This window comes from Lipophrys pholis (assembly GCF_963383615.2).
Source record: "Lipophrys pholis genome assembly, chromosome: 23".
Taxonomy (NCBI): Eukaryota; Metazoa; Chordata; class Actinopteri; order Blenniiformes; family Blenniidae; genus Lipophrys; species Lipophrys pholis.
Genome location: NC_137645.1, coordinates 9462987 through 9488430, shown reverse-complemented (window position 1 = coordinate 9488430; position 25444 = coordinate 9462987). Strand labels below are relative to the sequence as shown.

Here is a 25444-nt window from a genome sequence, read left to right as displayed (position 1 = left end):
AAAAAGGTGCAAAAAACTAGAAAGGGGATGCAAAATGGCCACAAAGATGTTAAACAGTCCTACATAAAACAAAACCACAACCCTGAAATCTGAAAAAAACAAAACCAAAACAACAATAAGTAGATGTAAAATGGCCAAAATAAGACGCAAAACAACCACCCAGGGATGCAAAATAGCCTGAAAGCTGCATGAAAGTACCCAAATGCACAGAAGTCATTGCTTTCTCCACAACGTGCCACAAAGAGGAAGTGCCCGAGCAGCTCTGCTGAATGGAAAAACCACAAACCTCAGTGCAGCAACAGGAAATACATGTACGACTTTTTTTTTGTTTTGTTTGCTTTTTTTTTTTTTTCAGATTGAACCGACGCGTCCCCCTTTTCCAGCCACATCTTAGTTCCTCGTTCTCCTCTACCCCCCGCCGGGGCGAGTCAGGTCAACAGCAAAACGGCGGTGTGACGAACTTTTTGTTTCCGTGTGGCGGAACGAGGGAGCAGGGTCTTAATCTGCCCCGCCGGCTAAGGTTGCAGAATATATAATGTCCTCTGTAACTAGATGATGGCATAACAACCTGCTGAAGGGGAGTGTTCATTGTGTCGGGAGGGAGCGGGTGAGTTTAAAAAAAAAAAAAAAAAAAAACCTGCACAGTGACAATTGAAGCATTCAAGCCTCGGAGGAATCAGTGTCCATCTAAATCCGGTGTTTAACTTCAAGAATGGAGCACCTGCAGAGGGATCTGTTGGACAAATTCAAAGTCCACCCAATGGGTGCAAAGAAGCATAAAAGGACCGATAGATGTCAAATCAGCATAAAAGGGATTAAAAACGGCCACAAAATGGCGTTAAAAAAAAAAAAAAAAAAAAGGAATTAATTGACCAGAAGAGGGTGTAAATGTAAACACACATGTTCCAAGATGCAAAACCACCAAGACGACACAAAATGGCCCCAAAAGAGACGAGAACACAAAGTAAAAGCACCACCAAGACCACATAAAGTGGACAAGATGTAAATAAAACTAAACCGTAAAAGACATTTTAACTCCAAATGACAAATGTAAATGACCTCCAGTGCCATTTCTTCACCAACAAAGCTCTGAAAATGCTTCACCGCCCGCCGTCTTTCACGCGTCCGACGCCGATGCGTCACGGCGACCCGGCGAAGTGGGGTGGGGGGTAGGGGGGTGGGGGTAGGGGGGGATTAAAGAACCAACCACGATGTCGCATCATTGTCAAAGCAATCATCTCGGGGAATAATATCTCTCGGAACCGCAATCCTAATCACGCAGCCGGGACCAGATGGCCGAGCGAGGTAAAAGGCTCCATCCATCCCTCCCCCCCCCCACCCCACCCGCCCCCCCGCCTCCATCCTCTACATCTGTGAGTTGAAAATACCTTTTAAGTGCAGTCTCAATGTGTGTGTGTGTGTGGGGGGGTCTGCATTCATTCCGCTGCATTACTCCAGGTCTAAAAGAAAAGCCGGCGCCTCCACCCAACAGGAATAACATCGACTAAGAGCTTGTTGCATAAGCACACACACACACACAAAAAAAAAACAATCGAGGGAATACGCTTTGGATGGAGCCTCGGACATCAATTATGGATCCGCTTTGGAAAAAGGATCTATTTTCCCACCCTGGATATAAATAGCTGCTTGACTCCTCGCGGCCAGGTAACGGCGGGCTCGTTCCGGAAGTTTCCGGGAGCGCCAACTTCCCAACGAGAGCGTGGCGGCGACCCGTCCCGAAGAAAGAGCCGGGAGACCTCTCATGTCCCCAGAGGAGAGACCTCCGTCGGCGTGATCCGGGCGACGCGGCCTCGGCTCCCATGGAGACCGGTGTGACCCTGCATCCTAATGGGCTCCTTCGCACAAGCCCCGCCTCTTAATTATTCATGAGGCCCCTCCGGAGAAACGGGCCGGCGCTGCTTCGCCAACCTCGCCGGTGTGAATCCGCCTACGCAACCGGATATCAACCGCTGACTCTGCGGGGAGTAGACGTGGTGGGTGGGGGGGGGGGGGGGGGGGGGGGACGTTTTGTCCGAAACGTACGGCCACGTCAGCGGTTGATCGGTCGGACTCCGGCGGCTTCTTTAGAGTTTCAGTCGGACAAATTCCGAGAGTTGAACCTGTTTTGTTTTTTTTTGGTTCGTCTGTCTCAGAGTGAGTCTGGTGATAAAATCAGTATCGTGGCACCATGAGAAAAAAACTGGTTTACGTCATACCAGGAAGTAAAGTGCTTGGACAGAGTATTGCCGATGTTTCAGAACGGGGGTTTGAACCGATTACGACGGCCATGGTGCACATGCGCAGTAAAAAGTAGAAGGTTTGTATTTTCTCCCGTTTCCACGGAGACCGAGTCAGAGCATTTTCCCCCAAAAATTGCATTTCCACCCATTTCTATGGAGACCGTGTCAGTTTTTTAAAAAAAAGTTGCATTCCCCCCACCTTGTTTCCGCGGACATGGCCTCTGAGGATTTCCAAAAATTGCCGTTTCCCCTCATTTCAAAGACTTCCAACCTGGGAGCCGTTTTCCAAAATTTGAAAAAGGTGACCCCCAATGCGCTACTAGTTTGCGTTTACTCTTGAAAAACAAGAGTTGGTGGGTTTTCAAAAAGTTGCGCTTTAAAAAACCTAAAAAAAACACCCCAGACATTTCAACGGAAACAGAGTCGGAGGGGTTTTCATTTCCCATTTGTTTTTTTTTCATAAAGTTCCACTGCAGGAGCCATTTTCAAAAAGTTGCTTTTTCAGTGGCTCCGAGCACCGTTGTCATGTAAACGGGCCCTCAAAAGTTCACTCAAAAAAAACCGTTGTCACGGAAATAAGGCCGAATTCATCTCATCTCAAGTTTCAGATTCCGTATCGAGTTTCCAAACTATTTTCATTTGAGAGAAAAGTTCACCATGACGGGTGGCGGAACCGTCACCACACACACACACACACACACACACACACACACACACACACACACACACACACACACACACACACACACACACACACACACACACACACACACACACACACACACACACACACACACACACACACACACACACACACACACACACACACACACACACACACACACACACACACACACACACACGGTTTGTTGGTAGTGATAACACAAGAAAGAACTGCGTTACGCTCTCGTAAAGGGGAATTAGGGTCAGGGTCCCTGTTCACGCACTAGTTCAAGGAGCCCGTCGGGTCTGTGAAGACCCCCTCTCGCCCAAACTGCGTTAAATCCCTCAAACCCGAGCGGCACTTTCAACCTAATGTAGGCCTAATCCACTCTGTAATCCCGCTCAAACGCATTTAAAAAAAAAAAAAAAAAAGAAACGTCACGTGAGGCAAAATGTCCCGGCTACCTGTCAAGCGTTGGAGGCGGCTTGGCGAGAATCTGCGGTTGGACGTCGCCGGGCCCGGCGATCAGCCTTCAGATCGACCACACACACACACACACAGGAGGTGAGACGCGTGTGTGTGTGTGTGTGTGTGTGTGTGTACACACTGCATGAGCCCTTTAATCACAGAGAGGCCAAGTGTTCCACTTTCCCTGCGTGGCATCCATCACCGCCGATTCCTCCATCTTCAAATCCCTCCTCCAGCTCTGCCTCCACCAAGTTACCCACCACTCCCCCCCCCCCCCACCCTCCACTCGTCTTCGCACTCACACACCCCTCCAACGATTTCTTGCCAGTGAAGCAAAGCTCCTTTTCCTCAGGATTTATAATCCCAGTGGAAAAAGAAAAAAAAAAAACGAAAAAAAAGAAAAACACCAAACGCTGAGTGAAAGAGCTCTTTATAAGAGCCAGGCTCACCTCTGGACAGTCTTCCTCAAGAGTCAGATAAGACCCCCGCCCCCCACCACCACACCGCCACCCCCACTCGCACAATCACATCCTTGCATGGTAATGACACAGGATGCATCTGGTCTAATCAGACCAGGAACCTTTAAGGCAATTTAATGGCGCCGCTTTAAAAAAATAATAATAATTTTTTTAGAGCAACTACAAAGGTCACGCAAAACGCTTTGATAAAGTGTCAATAAAGTCTTTAATCATCTTCAAAGGGCGCAAGTTGTTGGACGTATCGACACTCCTCTGGCCGGGGTTGTCGGTCCCCGCCAGCTTCTCGTCTGTGTCTTCTGTCTCCAAAAAAGGGGAACTTGTCTCGACATTTAAAAAAAAAAAAAAAAAGGTTATAACGGTAACTATTTTAATGGTTTCGTCCCACTCGAGATAGAAACGTGGCCCCTCAACACCCCCTTTGTAGGTGAACTAATAAAAACCGCTAATAATATGTCGATATTTCAGCTCAATTTCTCAGTTTTTGAAAAGGCAGTCTTTCGCCTAATGTCATTTTTGGAGATTGCATGAGCCGTACGCTCCTTTTTCGTTCCGTTTTTGGTCTCCACCACCCTCTAAATGGAAGTAATAGCATGTTGTCTGAACGAAAAAAACCAAAAACAAAAAACCCCCCCAGCGGATGTATTTGCTTTCTTTCAGCTCAGTTTCTTATTTTTTTTCTCCCCTTTCTGACAGCGAAGTCTTTTCCTCAATCGAGTTTGCCGTCTTTTAGCTCCATTTTTGGTCTCCACCTTCTCCCTAAAGTCCCTTTGATGTTGAATTTCAGCAACAAATCTCAATTTTCCCAAGGCTTTGTTTTCGACTTTCCCCCCCCCCCCCCCCCCCCCCCCCCCCCCCCCGGTTTCCCCCAGAATCTAAAAGCGTTATCGGCAGGCCGATACCAGCAGGCCGATACCAGCAGGCTTTGATTCGGTCTGGATTGAAATGAATCGAGCGGTCATCAGCTCAGATTGAGAGCTCTTCTCCACAGAAGCTTTGTATTTGGTCTGCAGGAACCAACCCGATCATGCTGAAAGGGGGGGGGGGGGAGTAAATAAATAAAAAAGAAGAAGAAATGCAACTATGTGCATGATGGTATTGGCTTTGCGCCATCGTGGATCGTGAGGCTCTCTCCACGGTCATTTCCCAACATAAACACTGGCAGGTCCAGTGTTTATGTTGGGAAACACGGAGAGATTTACAGGTGGAAATCAAATCAGATATTCCGGAATAATCGGATTAAATGTGGGGTTGTTGTTTTTTTTTTTCTTGATGATCTCGATCCAGCTTGTGCTCGAGCTCACGGGCTGATAACAATAGGCGCTGCGGCGGTTAACGTGCCGATCCTCCCCCGGTGGAAGGAAGCAGCAGCTAGCGGGGCGAGCTAACGGAGCTAGCCGCGGCGGACGCGCCGCGTCCCGGATCGCACCGCGCCCCGAACCCCCCCCCCCCCCGGAGCTCCGGGAGAACAGAAAAAAAAATACAAAAATAAAAAAACCATTAAAAACTCCCGACCTGCCCCCAAAAGAAACGCCGCAGCGGATCACTGCGCCTCTCCTTCAACCCCGCTCCCTTCCACCGCGGAGGTCACGCTGGCCGAGGCGGATCTTACCTTCGCTTCGGCCCCGCGGTCCGGTGCCCGAGCGGCGGCGTGACGAGGCGGCGATAGAGCCCCTCCGGGCCGGAGCTGGAGAGCAGGAGACGGCCGTGTGTGTGTGCGTGTGTGTGTGTGTGTGTGTGTGTGTGTGTGTGTGTGTGTGTGAGAACACAAGCAGACCGGAGGGGAGAGAATCAAGACGGAACGCAGCGCCGACTGTGTGTGAGAGAGAGAGTGTGTGTGTGTTCATGTGTGTTACTGTAAGTGTGTGACGGTGTGTGTGTGTGTGTGTGTGTCGCTCTGCCCACTTTCACGTCGGGAGCAAGCAGGGACCGTCTGACTGTTACACTGCGCAGAATAAACGAAGAAAACCAAACAAAAAAAAGGAACCACAATGAAGGAACAATAACGTCACACGCTTGTAAACAACAAAACAAACGGGAAGCAAAGTTCGAACTGATGGTGTGTGTAAATTAAGGCTTTTTTCCTTGCACACATGTATTTATTTACTATGATTAGAACAAAAGATGATGATGATGATGATGATGATGATGATGATGATGATGATGATGATGATGATGATGATATTCTTATTCTTATTCTTATTATTTGTTTAATCACCTACTAACTTATTTGCTTTTTTTGTTTATGTAGGCTGCTTGTTTGTTATTTCTAACTGTAGGCAACTATATCATAATGACACCGCTACATCAAGAATAATTCATTGTTTAGTCAGTTAGTTGTTTGTGGCGTCATTCATTCCTTTCTTCTTATGAATATACTCAACATACGTTTATGTTTGTGTGTGTGTGTGTGTGTGTGTGTGTGTGTGTGTGTGTGTGTGTGTGTGTGTGTGTGTGTGTGTGTGTGTGTGTGTGTGTGTGTGCAAACAAAGGAATAATCTATCTATCTATCTATCTATCTATCTATCTATCTATCTATCTATCTATCTATCTATCTATCTATCTATCTATCTATCTATCTATCTATCTATCTATCTATCTATTTCTCTGTCTCCTGCTTCGTTTCTACTGGTGTTCACGCCTTCAGTGTCAGTATGAACGTATTGAAGAAAACAGGATGAGCCCTAACTCTGTTTCTAATGAAAGCTTTGTATATGCTGCCTCCTGCTGGCTGGTATCAGGCAGTGAACGATTAGACCGCTTTATAAATAAATGTATGTATAAATCATTAAATATTGCTGCATTATCAGCACTAGGTCGATACTGGGCAGCACTCTCTGACTCAGCTTGTATTCATACCAGTTTCAAGTGAGATTAACCACAAACGCTAAACCCTCGGCCTCTGAGAAAATAGATTTTATTATTCAAATGAGCAACATCAAGTATACACAGCGTGGTTCTGATCATCAGGAGAGAAATTATGGATACAGCTGCTGATCATTATATTGTATCATAAGAAATTCACATTATATTCCGACAGGCCTCATCGACCATACAGACAAACGGAGCTGGTGATTGAAATGACATCCGCAAGCAGGCGCCGCACATCCCTTGTTACTACAGATCGAATCGGAGTGGAAATAACACAGTGACCTTTCTGGGTAAGGACTGGGTGGAGAAATTACAATCCCATTGTCAGATCAGGGATGATTTGTGAGATCAGTTGAGAGAGAGAGAGAGAGAGAGAGAGAGCGAAAAAAGAAAGAAAGAGTGGCTTCAGTGATTGGTGGCTCTTTTTCACTTCCCCAGCCGCTTGGCCACGTCCTTGTAGGCCAGCTCGATTTCCACGTCGGCCGCGGACGTGTTGACGAATTCGTCCCGCTCGTAGGCATTCCGCAGGTAACGCCACAGGCCTCGGAATTCGGACGGGATGTCGTAGTTTCTGTATTTCTTCGCCACCACCTGCCAGCAGGAACAATTTTGTGAAGTCCAGGTTGGGGGGGGAAAAAACAGAAAAAAAAAAACTGAGCAGTTTCGGCACGTGGAGCTTTAACCTTTTCTACGGCACACAAAGTGTTGAAACAAGGATTGGCCTTAATTTGGTGCTTCCAAAACAACTTTTCAGTGGATGTCTGTACAAAGTTCCACCAACCTGTCGTCACACCCTTCACACTGACGAGTCCTGACACTGAGAAAATACTGCAGTCATCTCAAGGTACTTTTACCGAAAGAAAGAAAAAATTCCACCTGAGCAAGTAGAGGAGATGGTGGGAAGAAAAAAACTCTGAGAGGTGGAGACTTTATGTAGAACGAGAGCAAGAGGTGGGGATTTTCTACAGACCCAGACTCAGAGGTGGAGAAAACCCCTATCAGAACCAGACTCAGAGGTGGAGAAAACCCATTCAGAACCAAAGCGGGAGGTGGAGACTTTCTGAAGAACTAGAGTAAGACGTGGAGAAAGCCTGCAGAACCAGACTCAGAGGTGGAGATTTTCTACAGACCCAGACTCAAAGGTTGAAAAACCCCCTGCAGAACCAGACTCAAAGGTGGAGAAAACCCGTAGAACCAGAGAAAGAGGTGGAGACTTTTTAAAGAACCAGGGTCAGAAGTGGAGACAACATTGCAGAACCAGAGTCAGAGGTGGAGATTTTCTACAAACCCAGACTCAAAGGTTGAACCCCCCCCCCCCCCCCCCCCTGCAGAACCAGACTCAGAGGTGGAGAAAACCTGCAGAACCAGAGCAAGAGGTGGAGACTTTCTGAAGAACTAGAGTAGGAAGTGGAGAAAGCCTGCAGAACCAGACTCAGGGGTGGAGATTTTCTACAGAACCAGAGTCAGAAGTGGCGAAAACCTGCAGAACCAGAGTCAGATGTAAAGAAAACCCGTAGAACCAGAGTCAGAGGTGGAGACTGTTTGAAGAAACCAGACAGGTGGAGATTTCCCCCTGACCCAGAGATGGAGATGCTGTGCAGAACCAGAGTGAGAAGTGGAGAAAACCTGCAGAACCAGACTCAGAGGTGGAGGCTTTCTGGTGTTGCGGTTCGGATTAAAGGACAGAAAGACACCAAAGGACGGGACAGACAGATTGTGGGGCAGGGATTCAAACCCTGACTCCGACCGAGAGGCAAACTCGGAGAGCAAACCGCCCAGGGACTCGTACCTTGAGCACGTGAAGCTTGGGCAGGAGGTTGCAGTCCGCCAGCGTCAGCTCGTCTCCATCCAGATACTTGCGATTGGATTCGAGGTCGCGGCGTCCGTCCGCGTCGTCCTCGATCGGCTTCATCAGGTACTCGTCCAGCTCGGCCAGCGCCTTGTTCAGACTCTTCTCCAACGCTGCAACACAGACCAGGACAGGGGCCCATTTGAAAAAAAAAGACGCTCACAATCAGGGGTGGGATTCCACACACCCGGCACACTCACATCGATGCTTATCCGCCCTGGTGTTCTTGATGTACGCCGAGAACTTGGCGAAAATGTCGTTTCCGGCCGTGTTGGATTTGCGGTTCTTCGCCGTGAGCTTGGGATACCTGAAAGCGCAGACACGGCGTCAGGGTGTTAAACTGCCCCGTTTGACCCCTTTCCCCGCGTTTTCCTGCGTGTGCGTGGGCGAATACTTTGGTGGCGTCAACATGGCCTCGAGGTACTCCTCGATCTTGTTGACGTCGGTGAGGACGTCCCCCCGGAAGGTGAGGAACGGCGGGTGGGTGCCCGGAGCCAGGTTGTGGAGGTCGGCCGGTTTCCTGCGCAGATGGGGACATTTTGAAAATCTTAGCTTGGTTATTTCTTTCTTGGGAGTGCGTTTCGATCCGATCTGGGATCACGCTCACCTCTTCAGGTCCACTGTGGTGACGTTGAAGACGACTCCCTTCAGCCAGAGGATCATGAAGAGGCGCTGGCAGAAGGGGCAGTTTCCAATGCTCTCGCCATCAATCCCAGCCTGCGCGCGCACAAACAAATAGAAACTCGTCTCCGTCCACACAGTCTTCGCAACGTCTTATCAGATTCAACGAAAAGTCCGATCCTCAAGCCTTGACCCCGATCAGAACGGTAACTCACTGATCGTCGATCAGTCAAAGAATCAGTGCTTTCAGTTTTTGAGGCTCCATTTGTGAAACAAACAGTAATACGTGTGTGAGTGTGTGCGTGCGTGTGCACAATGCTGCAAGAAGACACTGTAACGAGACACCGGGTCCGACATGAATAATCCACGCGGCTTCCATTAGACGCCTCACTGCGTGTTTGGACCTCCGGCCGCTCTACACGGCAGCATCAGGTACCACAACAATTTCAAGAAGAATCATGAAACCTAAAGTCAAACCACGATGTGCATCCGTCACACCAAGAAAAAGTGATCCCATTTCTCGATAATATGAGCATTAGGGCGAATGACACAGTCATTACAGGAGCTCATTTGTTAGCTTTAGCCACGATAGGATTCATATCCCCACCATAGTATTGGAGTTAAGTCGTGGCTAAAGTGGTTTACACGGGGCCTTGGTGTCGTTTCAGAAAGGTTTAGTGTTTATACAGCGACGTTTTTAAAAACAACTCCGGAAACAACCATTGTTGTTGTTGTCTGAGCATTTTCCAAAAGTTGCGATTTGCCGCGTTTTTACATGGAGACGGAGACTTTACAAAATGTTGCAACCCCCTCCCCCCGTCTCCATGGCGACCGAGTCAAAGAACTTTCCAGAAGTTGTGTTTACCCCCCCCCCCCCCCCCCTGTCTTATGGAGACAACAAGTTGCATTTTCAGGGTGCGCCACTTCTACATTGTTAATTTCATATTTCCTATGGCCACTAGAGGGCCCCATACACCTGACTGTCTCGTTCAGATCTGTGTGTGGGATTCATATGAAGCATTAAAGAAGAAAAATGATATGTTTGCAATCCACATTTGTTAAGCCCCACTTTTGAACCTTTCAGGCCGCATCCAAAATCGACAACCGCACTGCATCATAACCGCCGACTATTTAAAGCCGCTCTAAACTCTGAAAGGACCCCAGTAATAATTCATTGGGGGAGAGAACGAGAGAGATTGTCAATGCACGTGGGTGTCAGGTTAACACACGGCAAATCAGCACGCAACAATAACAACATGCTTAAAGGAGCCACACACACACACACACACACACACACACACACACACACACCCTCCTCCAACACACAGTGTGTTCTAATAGTGTGCCGTGAATCTGCAGCTTCAATTTGACATAAATGTGTCTAGAGTTCTAGATTTATAGATTAAAAAGTGAAAAGAGGACACACACACTCCAAACTGTACACACCTTGACAAATAGTTCAATATCGGGGTCCTTGTCGTCCTCGGCTGCAGTATCCGTCATGGTCAAGAAAGACACCCCTTTCCTATGTGTGTGTGTGTGTGTGTGTGTGTGTGCGTGTGTGTGTTTGTTTGTTTGTGTGTAGCGTCTCAGATTTCAGCAGGTTCTACTCCGGGTCCATTCGGTGGAGACGGCTCAGTCCCATAGCAGCTCTGTGAGTGTGTCAGCTGAGGACGAATGCTAGGGAGTGTGTGCGAGAGTGTGTGTGTGTGTATATGTGCGTGTGAGTGTGTGTGGGGGGCGGGGGCGGGGGGGGGGGGGGGGGGGGGGGTGACAGAGCCGTGCAAAAATAAACCCTGTTTGACAGGGTGGGGTGTCTGCTCCGCCCACCTCCTGCAGCTCTGACTGGTGACTTTGAATCATCATCGTCATCATCATCATCATCATCATCATCATCATCATCATCATCATCATCATCATCATCATCATCATCATGAGTGGCACCAGAAAGTTGTAATTTGTGTGATTTGAGGTCTTTTTAGTCACACTGATCTGACTGAATTCATCCTACTATGGCCTCAAACGTTGTGATACCATCCCTGAGATTGGTAAGGATGTGAAGTACATCAGGGCACACAAAAATGTCATGACGGCCATAATCTAAACCAAACAGGAAGTCCGCCATTTGGCGCTAACTGTGAAATTCTCATGTTGAACTAATAATACAGGGTAAATCCAAGAGACCTAAAACTTGGCCTGTAAATACAACAGTCCTTCCCGATGTAAGAGGGTATCAAACTGCGTCTGCACAAGTCAAAGGGCGTGGCCATGGCAGCCTGAAGAACATCTGATGGTTCGTCATGAAACAGGAAGTGACATGTAACTCTTCTCTACATGCTGTAATGGGCCTGAGACTTCACATGCTTGATCAAAGAACTCCCCTGATCAAAAGCATACATCAATATCCATACAGTCCTTAATCTTTTTTAAAAAATAAACAAACTTTCATGTGTTATGATCAAGTACTTGACTGTATTACCTTAAATGTGGTGTTGTCATGAGTGTAAAATATGTTGATGACGATGAAAATTGTGACTCTTCATCAAAGGGCATGTCCTCAGAGCTTTGATGTGTCGGGTCTGACAGACACACAGTCCTGCATTGAGCTGTTAGGCCCACACCGGAGCCCCGTTGAGAAATCTGGCACAGGGTCATTTATGTAGCAACTGTGATTTGCGGTTTTGCGTTCATCGACGCCTGCGGCTCCAGGTTGACCTGTTATCGAGAGCAACCAGCACGTCTTTGAAGTTAGTTGCCTGCTATCAGCCAAAGTTTATCCAGCGTAGACTTCGCTCTCCAACTCTCCCGCCCCGCTGGATTGCCGTCATTTATGATTCTGCCGTCTCAAAGTGTGCGATTTACGACCCCGGGACTGTGATTGGGTGATGGGACGTGTGTTTGGGTGTGGTGGTTCGTGGCAAGATAAAATTCAGCAGAGATAAACTAGACGGAGCAGTCTCTCTCCCAACAAACACACACACACACACGCACAGATTCACGTGGCAGAAGCCATCCTCAACTGTCCCGAGTCAGAACATTCCTGTCAGTTCAGCTTATATTTAGAAGCAATGACCCCCCCCTCTCCGCCTCCTCTTCCTCCAATGCACACACACATGCACGCACGTTACCTATAAATAGAAGCGTGTGTGTGAACAGGATGGGGACGGGTGTAAAAGGCCTAGAACAATAGGATCTAAAGTCCAAACTCCACATAAATACAATCAATGGCCTAACTCGCCTACCTTGACAAAAAGGGAAATCTGAAAGTCGTCTACATCCTCCGCCGGCTTCTTGGCTTCCTCTTTCTCAGAGGCGGACGAAGACGAGGAGGACGATGAGGATCGGCGCGAGGAGTCCACCACATCCGGGGAACTCCTCTCCCCGTTCAGGTCTCTGCTGCTCTCCAACGCCATCTGCTCGTCCTCCTCCACCTCCTCCCTCAGATTCTCGTACGCTTCTTTGCTCTTTTCCTCCTTCTCCTCATCGCTTCCCTCTTTCTCTTCAGACGAGGAGGAGGACGAGGAGGACGAGGAGGACGAGCGGCTCCGCGAGCCTTCCGACGGAGGGCTTGGCGGCGGGAGGGACGGGGGCTCCGGGACGTCTCTGGAGACCTCGCCGACGCTCTCGTAATCCAGGGGCGAGGGCACCTCGTAGTGGCTCTCGTAGGTGGTTTCGTAAATACCCGACGACTGGTTCTCGTAGGTGACCACTGGGGTCTCGTACACATGCTCGCTTGGGGAATCCATCCTTGGGGGGGGAGGGGGAAGAGAGCTGGTCAAGGTGGACTGTGGCGGCGGAGAGATGCCGCAGAGGCTCTTATCAAAATGCAACGCAGGACTTTGGACGGGGACGGCTGGAAGGACCGAGCGCAGCGGTTCGTAGAGGTGAACGCCAGGGGAGGTTTGCTCAGGCCGTATCCAGTCTAGTTAATAATTGAGTGGCCAGGAGCACTTTATCATCGTATTAAAACTCGCCGACAGAGCAAACGTCGTTTCCGTCTTCGACCACCAGGGAGGTGGTCCAGAGTCTTTCGCCAAAGGACGAAATTGTTGGAAACCGCAGTTCACAAGATGCAACAGGAATCCTAGGGAAGGCCCGAAGTGGGCTCACAATGTTGGTTAATCGAAGTGAAGGCTCACTTTCTCGAAAGGAATCTTATGAACAGACACAACAAAGCAGAATATCTAGGAACCCTTGATTGGGTGTGTCAAAGAAAACCAGCATGGTTTCATGTCAATGTTCAGCCCAGTGAAAGGCCGCTAAATAGAAAATAATGAAATTTTAAATTAAATCATCCAATTTCTTACTTTCATTTGCTTATTATTAGAATTCATGGCTTTTAAAATGAATATATTTTTCGCTCCATTTCAGAAATTCTAGTTCCCACATCCTGTATGAACCAGAAAAAAGCATCATGGTTCTGATTCTGTGATATGTGACTAAATAGGACGTAAGAATAAACACTGTGCACAATGTTTGTGTTTTTATTACGTATGTGATCAGAGTTTCACCATTTATGTTGAATGCGTGAAGCAGGTGCACTGACACCAGCATTTGTAATATTTTGGGATGGATAAAGCAGAAGTGTTGTATGGTTTCATAAAAGTATTCACAGTGAGGTTGAACGAAAGGAGGATGTGTAAGTTACCAGGGTTTGATTTTTGGTTAGTTTGATGGGAGGATAGACCTTCGGGTCTACATGTTCACCTTTGTTCTTAACAATTTTACTGCAAGGCTGATCTTTTTTTTGGTTTGTTTTTTTAAATCTCTACTGCATAATAATATATGCTTTTTGCAAGTCGAAACTAAATAAATAGAATTTGAAGTGCAGAGTCACCCCATGGAGACAAAAACCTGTTATACTTTGTTTCAGTTCCAGATTTGTTGTATTTTCAACATCACTTTGAAATACATATTTTTGACAGATTTGAGATTTTAACATTAAAAGAAAAACTCATTGTGAGTCACCTGGCAGGTTTTTGTTTCTTTGCATTTTATTGAGTTGGTTGCACGTTGACAATAACTTCACAGAAAATGATCCAAATTGTTCTTTTAACACCCATACAGAGCAGAAACATTGCTTACATAAAGACGTAACCCAAGATTTCTTGAGTTATTTGCAGATTTATTCGGATAAGTAACAGTTTTAGCAAGGCTAATTCAGCCCAATCATCAACCAATCACAGCTGAGTATACCACGAAGGGCCCGCCTTCAGAAAGGGCTTATTTGCTGCTTAAACTGTCGAGCAAATAAGCGCTTTAAATGACATTTAAAGATACAATAAAAAAAATTTCAATTTAAAAATAAAGTAAAAATAAAGATACAATAAGCAACCAATCACAGCGAATTAAAAAACTTCAAATACGGCTTTCCTAAACGCAGATTAACTGTTTGAGCTGTATATCTTGTAATTGAGCTTTGCATCAAGTTAGTGTTTACGGATGCACATGTTGAATATTTTAATGTCAAAATAATAGCTGGGTATTTTTAAAAATTGCTTGAATTAAATTTTTAGCAAATATTTGGCCTTGTGGTTATTGTATAAAGTCATAAGATTTGAATTTTTAAAGGCAGTTAATGTTTAACTAGTTAAAACGTGTGTTAGGAGGGGCATCGGGATTCGTTTTGAAAGCATCGAGCTACCGCTTCCGGTAGCGTTAGCTCGACGACAGTCGTGTCGTGTGTTTTGAAAGTGTGCGTTTGTGATGGAGCTGCGGAGATAAAAAGGAGAAATTGGACGTTTTCAAACCGCACCGTGTGGCGGACGTCCGTCTGTCTCCCGTGTGTATCCCCTCGTGTAAACAGGTAACCTTTAAAATACTTCAACTTCCAGGAGGGGACAGAATGCTAACTAGTAGCATCTCTGCTAACATGACAGCTACAATAATAATATCACTCATTTCCTCCTTTTTTGGTGCTTTCTATTGTATTCATATTTCTCTAAAAGCCAAGTTCCCTTTTCTCCTATATTGCCCTCGTCCTGGCTGTGTTTGTTCATCTGAGCTATACAGGAAGTGAAAGAAGCTTTGTTGTTGGCTGTAGCTTGGATAGAGAGGATTTAGTGTTTATATATTTTCATAAAATAAAGATTTATTTATTTATAAAGAATATTTACAAAGGGTTTATCTATGTATGTGACTATATTTGTGTTTGTACGTGTGTAAATAGGTGTATATATATAGATACATTCAAATTGGTATGAATATGTGAGTATTTTTTTGTATGTATCTGTGGTTTTTTTTATGTTTTGAGGATCACAGTCGATGACCGCCAAAAGGGATAATACATTTGAGAGAAAGTATGAAGGCGTTGCGTTACACCAGACAGTTTGTGGTGGTTTTAATAGTTTCAAGTCAATCTGAAGACAAAGAGTTTCAGTGTTTGGTGAAACAGGTTATGGTGGTTGTAATAACTGGTCTTTAAAGGTCTAATTACCACTTTGTCCACTTTTATATCGGAGTAAAGATGCTTAAACTTCACTGAACGCTCACGATCTTGCGTCATTTCCTTTCTTTTGCGTTGGTTGGTATTTAAAAAAAATTTTTTTCCCACAATTGCACAAAGCGACGACTGAAACTCTCACTTCCTCCAAAGAAAGAGAAACATTCAAACGTCTCTTCTTGTCCTGCCTCAGCCGTTGGCGTCTTTCGCCGCCACCGTTCCCAGGATGTTGCTGAAGCTACTGCTGGGCCTCCTCTGCGGCGTCGGCGCTTCGGCCGCAGGGAACAACGACACGCAGGGTCCCCTCCCTCCGGCCCACCCGCTGCTGCTGGTCTCGTTCGACGGCTTCAGGGCCGACTACCTGCAGAGGTTCCCCATGCCCAATCTGAAGAGCCTGTACAGCGAGGGGGTCCTGGTGGAGCAGGTGACCAACGTCTTCATCACCAAGACGTTTCCCAACCACTACAGCCTGGTGAGGAAGAAAGCCTTTCCAGGCCGTCTTCGACTTATTGCCTGATGTTGACAAACTGTATATTTCGAACCACAAGATTGTATATTACCCACGATGAAACTTAGATATTCCTTCCCGATTGTAGATCAGGGGCCCTTTGTCTTGTTTTAGCTCCATTGTTGGTCTCCACCACCTTCTAATTCTAACAGGTTGTCCCGAGGAGAACGCTAAATCTACCGTATAGTTCCCACTAGATGTGCACTGCGCCAGTCCACGCCTCGGGGCGCAAGTTAAAACATTTTGTAATATACGGTAATTCCATGTGACTTTGTTGACGCGGGAATATTTCTGGCAAACCGCGCGTGCGCACTTTTTGGAAGCCTGTCGTCGGCGAAGAACTCAACGAGGAGGACGGATTTGCTGCGACAGTCTTGAAAGGTGGTGTTAATAATGAAAAATGTCCGCGAGAAGGGCCCGGTGTTTGTACAGCGTCGCCGCCGCGAGTCAGGTTTCTTCTTTCTTCGTTGGAAAAGAGCGGGTGCTCCTCTAAATGGAATTATACGGTAATTCGTTCTGCCTTGACGGATGATAGCGAGGGTTTTCCCTCCCCAGGTGACGGGGCTGTACGCCGAGTCTCACGGCATCCTGGCCAGCAACATGTACGACCCTGTCAGCCACAAGCACTTCCACTTGTCCAACGACTCGGACCCCATGTGGTGGGAGGAGGCGCGGCCTCTCTGGATCACGGCGCTGGACTCCGGCTACAAGACGGCGGCCATGATGTGGCCCGGCTCCGACGTGCCCATCGAGAACCGCACGGCGACGCACTTCCTCCACTACGATCCGGACGTGACGTTCCAGCAGCGCCTGGGGAACGTGACGGAGTGGATGCTGGGGGACGAAAAGGTGGGGACGCCGCGGTTGACATACGCCGGTCGCGTTTTGGAGACGTTTTGACGATCGTTACGTTCTCTTCCCGCCAGGAACCCGGGACGATGTTCGCCGCTCTCTACTGGGAGGAGCCGGATCGATCGGGGCACAGGTACGGCCCCGAAAACACCACCGCCATGGCCAAAGCCCTGAAGGAGGTGGACGACGACATCGGGTTGCTGATATCGGAGTTTAAGCGCGCGGGACTCTGGGGCCGCGTCAACATCCTGGTGACCAGCGACCACGGCATGGCGCAGTGCTCCGCCGACCGCCTCATACGACTCGACGAGTGCGTCCACGCCGACAATTACACATTAGTGGACCTCACGCCCGTCGCGGCGCTCATCCCCAAGACAAGTAACCGAGCTCGAAGTTTCCCTCGCCGTTTGACGAGTTGCCGCCGGTACCAGCTGTTCTGTTTGTGCCCCCCCCCCTGCAGATCCAGACGCCGTCTTTGCCCGGCTGAGTGGGTGCCACGCTCACATGACGGCGTATTTGAAGAAGGCCATCCCCGAGCGGCTGCACTACCGCGACAACGAGCGAGTCCAACCCATCATACTGATCGCAGACGAGGGCTGGACCATCGTGCTGCGGGGGAACCGGCTGCCCAGACGTACGTCCGTTTAGACCGTGGCCGTCAAACTGGCGCCTCGTCTGGCACGGTATTACCACACCTCTCTTTTCGTCTCCTGCAGTGGGCGACCACGGCTACGACAACTCCCTCCCCAGCATGCACCCCTTCCTGGCCGCGGTCGGGCCGGACTTCCGCCGGGGCCAGCGCGTCGCCGAGCTGCAGAGCGTGGACGTCTACCCGCTCATGTGCCACCTGCTGTCGGTGCCGGCGCGGCCCAACAACGGCACGCTGAGCCGGGCGCGGTGCCTGCTGGCGGCGGAGCGCTGCTGGGACGTCCCGCTGACCGTGGGCCTGGTGGTGGGCGTCCTGCTGCTGCTCAGCACCATCACTGGTACGTCCCAACCAAGGATTGGTCGACAACGAGAGACGGATCTTTTTGAATTTTACGTTTGGACAAGTCGCTAGTGACTTGTCCAAACGTTTTCGTCACTTCCTGGATTCCTTGGTTCTCCGAAAAGTCGATAAATGTCAGATAGTCAGGCCCCGTTTACACGGCAACAGTTTTCACCTTTTTGAAAATGGCTTCCAGGGTGGAACTTTTCAAAATGGTCTGTCTCCATGGAGTTGAGGGGAAATGAAACTTTCTGAAAATGTTCTGACTCTGTCTCCATGGAAACGAGGGTCGGGGGTGGGGGATTGTGTGTGCAAATTATCGAAAACGTTCCTACTCTTGTCTCTGTGGAAACGAGGGGGAAAAAAACGCAAATTTTCAAAAACACTCCGTCTCAGTGAAAATGGAACTTTTTGAAAATGTTCCAACTCGAAGTCGAAGTGAGCGAAAAATGCAACTTTTTGAAAAAGCTCTGACTCCGTCACCATGAAAACGAGGGTCGACGAGACTTTTTGAAAATGTTCAGGCTTTGTCGTTCTGCCTGCCTTTGTCGAAACAAGTGAAAATGAAACTTTTTGAAAACGTTCTGTCTTTGTCGAAACAAGTGAAAATACATCTTTTTGAAAATGGTTTCATCTCGTGAAAACGGGGGACAACGCAGCTGCTCACTTCGTCGTTTTCAGCGTTTCTGCCGTTTCCGTGTAAACGCACACAGTTTTCAAAACAATGCAAATGAAACCCGAAGCTTTTCTGAAACAAAAACAATGCGTTTTCACTTGAAACGTTGTCATGTAAACGTGGCGTCAGACTTTTAGAAATGATGCCCTGATCAGGAAGCTTACTGTTATTTAAAGGAGCGACTAAAACCAACACCCGAGGAACTCCGAGGAGAATCTGACCAGTCGGCGTTGTTCTTCCGGTTCTCAAACCTCTTCCTGTTTCAGTTCTCTTCAGGTTCCTGAGGTTCCGCCGGACCTCGGAACCCCGGCCCTTCCAGAGGCTCCAGGTCGACCTGGACGACGACGACGACGACGACCCCTTGCTGGAGTAGAACCGACCGCCAGCGTCGCCCCTCCGTCCGTCCGTCAGGTACTCGGCATGATGCACTTTAACGCCTCGTCACTCCGTTCCACGTCCGAGACCGTACGGTTCCCTGAGAAGCGGGGGCCGCTCCAGAAGCACTCGGGTGAAGCCACACCGAAGAATCGGCGGAACAATTCATTGCTATAGTTTTTTTTTTTTGAAGCCTCTATAATGTGTTACTGTTACATATATTCTACGTGAAGAAAAGGAAACTACTGATTCGAGAGATTATTTTTTTTATATCTTTCTGTGGGAAAATGTGTTTTTATTGTATGTGCACTTCTACTTTTCCGTCAGCAGAGGGAGCCAGACGCTCAAATATCAAAGAGTTTGAGCGACGCTTGTTTTTCCCTCAGGGAGGGATTCCATGGATCTTTTTATTTTTTCCCTCTTATTTGTTCCGCTGATTCGCGTTTCAAGCCACCTTTTTCTTGTTTTTTCTGCTGTGTAGCTCTATGCAAACTGCTGATGCGTGTAAATGTGTTCACGTGGGATCGTTACCAAAGATTTGTGATTGAAATGCTTCAGAGATGATATGAATATATAGAAATATATATATATATATATAGGCACTTTTACCTTTTGTCAAGTGAGATAAAATTGTGCAGCAGCCTTGTTGTTCTCGTCCTAAGTTACATATTTGCACCTCTCAATAAAACTCGTCTGAAACTCTCGACTTTGCCTCATGAATGGAAGTGATGGAAATAAAAAAGCGACACACGTTTGCAAAAAAAGAAAAAAAAAATCAATTTATATTCCTTTTTATGTTTTTTTTTTTTTTTCTCCATCGCAGTCACATTACAATGTAATAAAATGGTAAATATATAAAATCAAACTCCACTCATATAATCTCCAAATGAACTGTATACATTTATAGTTTTTTTTTGTTTTTTTTTCAGTTTTTTTTTTTTCTTCCCAAAAAAAAAAAAAAAAAAAAATCATAACTTCTTATGTAGTCATCTGTAATATTGTAAATCTTTGTCTCTTCACAGATAAATAGACTCTGTTTCTCAGGAGGTATTGTAACAAAAATAACACATTTTCCGTAAATGTTGGCCGTCTTCGGGCCGTTGAAAATATCGTCGAACTCTTCCCCGGGGGTTTTCTCCAGAGTCGACGTGTCCTCTCCTCTCTCTCTTTCAACCCCCCCCCCCCCCCCCCCCCCCCTCCCCGCCTCGTCTGTGGTTGAGATTATTTGGTGTGAATCAGGAAAAGAAAGAGAGAGAAAAAAAAAAAAGAAGAAAATAAAAAACCCCAACCCACACCCATGCCCCGCCCACCAATCCCACCTGGCCCCGCCCCCCGCCCCACCCCCCACCCGGAGATTCCTGACAGGTGTTTGTTATGAGCAAGAAGCAGGGTTGATGGCGAGTGGAGTCGGGAGGCCGGTCGCCCAACAGGTGAGGAGATCATCCCTTCATGTGCAGGCAGACTCCGAATCGGACGCAAGAGCAAATATCCCATTAAAACTGTTACAAAATAACTCACTACTACTGAACTCCAAAGGCTTTTCTCATAATCATGCATTTAAAAATGAGTTTTTTGTGGTTTTAGTCACGTTTTTTTAATTAATTAAGCAATATAATTCTAGATTTTCCCCCATTTTTTTCTCTTTAATATATTTTTCTTTTGTTCTGACGGAATATTTGAGATTTTTTTCCGTCGATTGTGAAAGTTTAATCTCTTACAAATATATATATATATATATATATATATATAGTTTTTAGTGTTTTACGATTTAATTTTTTGCCGTTTTAATCACTAAATCTTTTTTTTACTCTATAATTCCAGATTTCCCCCTGTTCTTATGTTTTATAAAGTTGTGTTTCATTATGTTTAGATTTTACCTTGAGGAGAAAAAAAAAAAGAAATGCACCTTTTTTTTTTCTAATAAGTTTATTATTTTTGCTTCCTGAAACTTTTGATTTCTAATATTTTTTCTTTAAATATCTTACAAATTCCATTAAAAAAATTTTTTTTTTAAACTTTTATTAGTTTTTAAATCACCAAATTAATCAATTTTTTCCCCTAAGGGAATATTTAAGATTTCTTTGAATGAATGTATAAGTTTAATATCTTACAAATGAAATGTTTTTACATAATTGGTTTATATAATCACAGATTTTCCTCTCCATTTCTTTTTTTAAATTTATTAGTTTTATTTTTTTTGTCTCAATAGCACAAGTTTGATCTCTTAGAAATATATATATTTTTTGTTATTTTTTAATGAAATTTACTTTTATTTTCTTCCAAAGAATACGTTTGTTTCTGCTTGAAACTTTCTATTATCTTTAATTTATCTTTTTATTCCAATCGATTACCAACATGTTTTTCTGATTCAATCTCTTACAATTTAATTGTAATTTTTTTTGCATTTCAAGTCATTTTTTTTCTTCACCTTCTAATCACTAAATCTGTTTTTAACTCAAATGTAGGATTATAATTCCAGATTTTCCCCTTTTCTTTTCAACTTTAACGTATTTAAACATCAATTAACACTGGAGTTTAGAATCTACTGAATATGAATGGATGATGGAAAATTCTGTTATTCATTATTGCTCGCGGATAATAATTTAATCCGATCCCATTTCTTCCGTTGATATATATATATATTTATAAGGATTAAAAGGCGGTGTTTTGGCTGTGTGGTGAACCGCCTCCCAGGCCTCCACCCGGCTCGCACGTCTAATCCCAGTGTGCTTGATTTACCGAAGACGACACGATGGTGCGGAGTCCTACCGAAACACAGTTCTCCTCTCTTCTCGCGGTACATTCTGGATATCTAGAAAGAACATTGACGATCAGCACATCGGCAAAGAGCCACCGAAGCAAGAAAAAAACCCCCATTGGACACAGATCCAACCGAATTACCAAGGGGCGTGTATTTACAATCCAAAACAAAAAAGCCCACCACGAGAAAAAAAGAAAAAGCTACTTTTAGCACATTGAACTCGCTAAGTTATTACAATTCATTTATTTTTTCTTCTTCTTCTTCCTTTTTCTTCTTAATCAAGCTGAAGAAACACGGTAGAAAGAGCACGACCCCCGACAAAATCAATACATCCAAGTTAAGGTTTAGTTTGACCCTGCCCTGTGCTTGTAGTGTCCACACCTGAGTCCCTGAATTCTTCCCTGTGATTGGATCGTCACGTTTGTTGCCCCTCCCCCCCCACCCCCCTCCCACCCCTCCCCCCCACTTCGAGAAGAGGACTCAGATGTGGTTAAAAACTGAGATCGGCTCAGCCTCTGGCCTCGACTTCCACAAAACCACCAGTGAGTGATTAACTTTGGCAAAAAAAAAAAAAGAAAAGAAATGAAAGCATATGAAGCAACTTTGTCACTCACACACACACACACACACACACTCACATGCACACACACACACATGCACACAGCCTCATATGCTTTGTTAGACCCTGATAGTGACACGTTATTGTTCATCCAAAGAGGAGAAATCAAAATGTCGCGGTGTGGACATTCCTCAGTCGGGAGGCGATTAACACCATACCCCCCCCCCCCCCCTCCCCCCACCGAGACTGAAACGAAATCATCAAAACACAAAGTTTTAAAAAAAAAAATGTAAACCTCACATGTTTGCAGTGGCGCACGTCAACACTTAAGGGTTTCCTCTCTCCGTCAGACATGAACGGAAAATAAATAAATAAAAAAAAATAAAAATCACAGGAAAGCAAGCGAAGAACAGTGATGTGGTATTTCTGTAAAGGTTATGTATCTCAGCTCCCGACCTCTCCGGGATGGGACCTTGCATAGCTGTGGATGTGTAGCCATACAACAGTGGAGCAATACAACTGGCTGGGTTTGGGGTTTTTTTTATTTTTTTTTTAGGCCCCGTTTACACGAAAACGTTTCAGGGAAGTTTTGCGTTTGCGCGGTTTTGAAAATGGCAGAAACGTTTGAAGGAGTGTAGTTAGCACGCCGGGCCACAAATAGTTTTTCGTCATAAAAGCACGCACACGTCATCTGTTTACGCGGAGACGGAGCGGGGTTTTTTTCCCCCGCAAAGTTGCGTTTTCGCAAAGTTGCGTGCTCCCCCCCCCCCCCGTTTCCATAGAGACGGAGTTGGAGCTTTCTCGAACAGTTGCGTTTTCCCACCGTTTCCACAGAGACCGAGTTGTAGCGTTTTTTTTTTTAATAGTTACATTTTCCCCGTTTCCATAGAAACAGCATTTTCAAAAAAAAAAAAAGAAAATTAATTTCACGGAGACAGAGATTCCGCATTTTTGAAAAAGTTGCGTCTACTCCCATTTCCAAGGAGCGCATTTTCAAAAGTTGCATGTTTCAGAGGAGATGGAGCCGCTGGCTTTTTGAAAAAGGTGCATTTTCATTAATTTCCGAAGAGTCAGTTTTTCGACAAGTTGCGTTTTTACTTCCATGGAGTCAGAGAGTTTTTCTAAAAGTCCCAACGCGACGAAGAATTCGCAAAAAGTTGCGTTTTCCTTTGTTTCCACCGAGATGACGCCCCCTACCCCCACTATCTCCACGGCGACGAATTCCGAGCGCTTTCCAAAAAGTTTTCCGTGGAATCAAAAAGTTTTCCGTTTTCCCCTGAAACGTTGTGGCGCCAACGAGGCCTTGATATCTCCTCCTGCACAGAGGAGGGGATTGAATCCGACTGCAGATCGGAGAGGAAACCCTCTTTTTTTTTTCTTTTTTTTTTTGGCTGTGTCCGACCTGATTCGGCTACATTTAAACCTGATTGGCTGCAAAGGGTGAGGAGGCGTGGTCTCGGGGGGGTCAGCGGCGGAGGTGGAATGAGAAACGACCTCTCTTTGACCCCCTCCAACCTTGAAACCGTCTGTGCCTTCGACTCTAAAACATTCATGCAAGAAAACTCACGAGCACGATCCGCGAAACGTACAATACTGCCTGACTGTGTTCTCTAAATGGCACATATTCGGTTTTTAGGACGACGTGCTGACACAGTATGTCGTTTTTTTGTTAGTTTTTTTTTTGTCGTTTTTTTTTTTTTTTTTTTTTTTTCCCTTTAGATTTCTATGCCCCGACACACCGAACCCATGCCTAATGTACAGCGCACGTCCGGAATCGGAGCGCAGCGAGAAGCAGAAGATAATCCACCTCCGCTTCAGTCCAGCGGATAAGGCATCGTTAACAGAGACAGAGGTGGTGCCTTTTTTTTTTGTTTGTTTGTTTGTTTGTTTGTTTGTTTTTGTTTTGTTTTGTGTACGCTCCGAACCCAGATTTGCCTAAATTCTTTACTCAAACTATTTAACTGTAGAAAAACCTTCACTCAATAGCACCATATGAATATTGTTCCCAAATTATCAAGGGGGACGGGGGAAGGGGGGAGGGGGGGGGGATTCTTGGGTTTTTTGTATGTGTGTGTGTGTGTGTGTGTGTGAGGTAGGGATACATCCCATGTGTGTGAATATGTGTGCACACTAAGCACATCTCCCTTGCATAGCTTCTGCAAGACAGGAAGAGCAGTTGTCCGATTGGACGGAGCCTTTTTTTTTTTTTTTTTTTTTTGGCACAGCCTTGGCCGACAACTGAAGGCAATACTTGAGTTGCACCATGTAGAACTTCAAAGAGACGATCTGCCCTTATTGCACCGTACGCACGTGTTGTGTTCCGTGGTCTTTTTTGTTTTTTTTTATTTGCACCATATGAAGTGTTGGAGCGGCCCCCCAGAGCGCGGCACCGTTACGAATACGCCCCGACGCTGATTTGTCGTCTTTAGTTGTTCAGCTAGCACCACGGGAAAATAATGTAAATCCACTTTATTTGATCTATTTTTTTTTTTTAAAAGGCATACTTCAGCAATTCTAGCGTTGGTCTTCATTTGACTGATTCGGGGGGGGGGGGGGGGGGGGGGGGGGGGGAGTCTTTTCATCAATTCTGCATTTATAGATTTAAAATAAATAAATAAATCAAAAGGCACAGATGTTAAAACTGATGTCGAAAAGAGCGGGGAAAAAAAATAAAATTTGGCGGCATTTTAAAAGAATTCGACCGAACCTCTAAAATGTGCCGAAGTATGGCCTTTTTCGTTCTCCTCACTTAATCCTAAGAAGCACAAGTTCGCTGTTCCTGAGGCGAAAACGCCTTCTATGATTATTAACCGTGCTCGTGACCCTCCCTCGCGACAGCGTGTGGGTTTCTTTCTGTGTTTTTTTTTTTGTTTTTGTTTTGTTTTGCGCCGATGACTGATATCTCGGCACATTTGGTCGTCGCCTGCCAACCTAACAGCTTGGATTTTACAGGGATAAACAAACAAGAGATATTTTTTTTAGAGGAGTCCATATTGGACACGACTCGTCGAGGAGGGCGACGAGTCACCGGGAGGGTTGCGGCAACTTAACTCCGGACGGCTTCGTGGCAGCTGCAAAAAAAACAACTGAAAAA

General features: G+C 46.1%; 3 protein-coding genes across 5 annotated transcripts in view; 1 reads left to right on the top strand and 2 right to left on the bottom strand.

The window, feature by feature from the left end:
• mgat5 (alpha-1,6-mannosylglycoprotein 6-beta-N-acetylglucosaminyltransferase) overlaps positions 1 to 5725 on the bottom strand; it is a 45321-nt gene extending 39596 nt beyond the window's left edge. Inside the window, exon 1 of the mRNA XM_080492812.1 lies at positions 5461 to 5725. The gene's annotated coding sequence lies outside the window, so the exon portion shown is untranslated. The remainder of the gene's footprint in view (positions 1 to 5460) is intronic.
• A 1020-nt stretch (positions 5726 to 6745) lies between these two features.
• Positions 6746 to 12973, bottom strand: clic5a (chloride intracellular channel 5a). Of its 2 annotated transcripts, none has more exons than XM_080492800.1 (6): positions 12432 to 12973; positions 9176 to 9285; positions 8963 to 9088; positions 8769 to 8875; positions 8509 to 8681; positions 6746 to 7310 (listed from the first exon to the last, which is right to left on the bottom strand). In XM_080492800.1, the coding sequence occupies exons 1-6, from the start codon at positions 12933 to 12935 to the stop codon at positions 7146 to 7148; spliced, it is 1185 nt and encodes a 394-aa protein (XP_080348926.1). In that variant the 5' UTR covers positions 12936 to 12973; the 3' UTR covers positions 6746 to 7145. The 2 variants fall into 2 exon arrangements, with proteins under 2 accessions (XP_080348926.1, XP_080348927.1); XM_080492801.1 differs by lacking the exon at positions 12432 to 12973 and adding an exon at positions 10636 to 10920.
• Positions 12974 to 14840: 1867 nt separating this feature from the next.
• Positions 14841 to 19733, top strand: enpp4 (ectonucleotide pyrophosphatase/phosphodiesterase 4). Of its 2 annotated transcripts, none has more exons than XM_080493351.1 (7): positions 14841 to 14995; positions 15825 to 16103; positions 16695 to 16988; positions 17066 to 17301; positions 17452 to 17625; positions 17708 to 17977; positions 18922 to 19733. In XM_080493351.1, exons 2-7 carry the CDS (start codon positions 15858 to 15860, stop codon positions 19205 to 19207), a joined length of 1506 nt encoding a protein of 501 aa, XP_080349477.1. In that variant the 5' UTR covers positions 14841 to 14995; positions 15825 to 15857; the 3' UTR covers positions 19208 to 19733. The 2 variants fall into 2 exon arrangements, with proteins under 2 accessions (XP_080349477.1, XP_080349478.1); XM_080493352.1 differs by having other exon boundaries at positions 17066 to 17369.
• The last annotated feature ends 5711 nt before the right edge of the window (positions 19734 to 25444 follow it).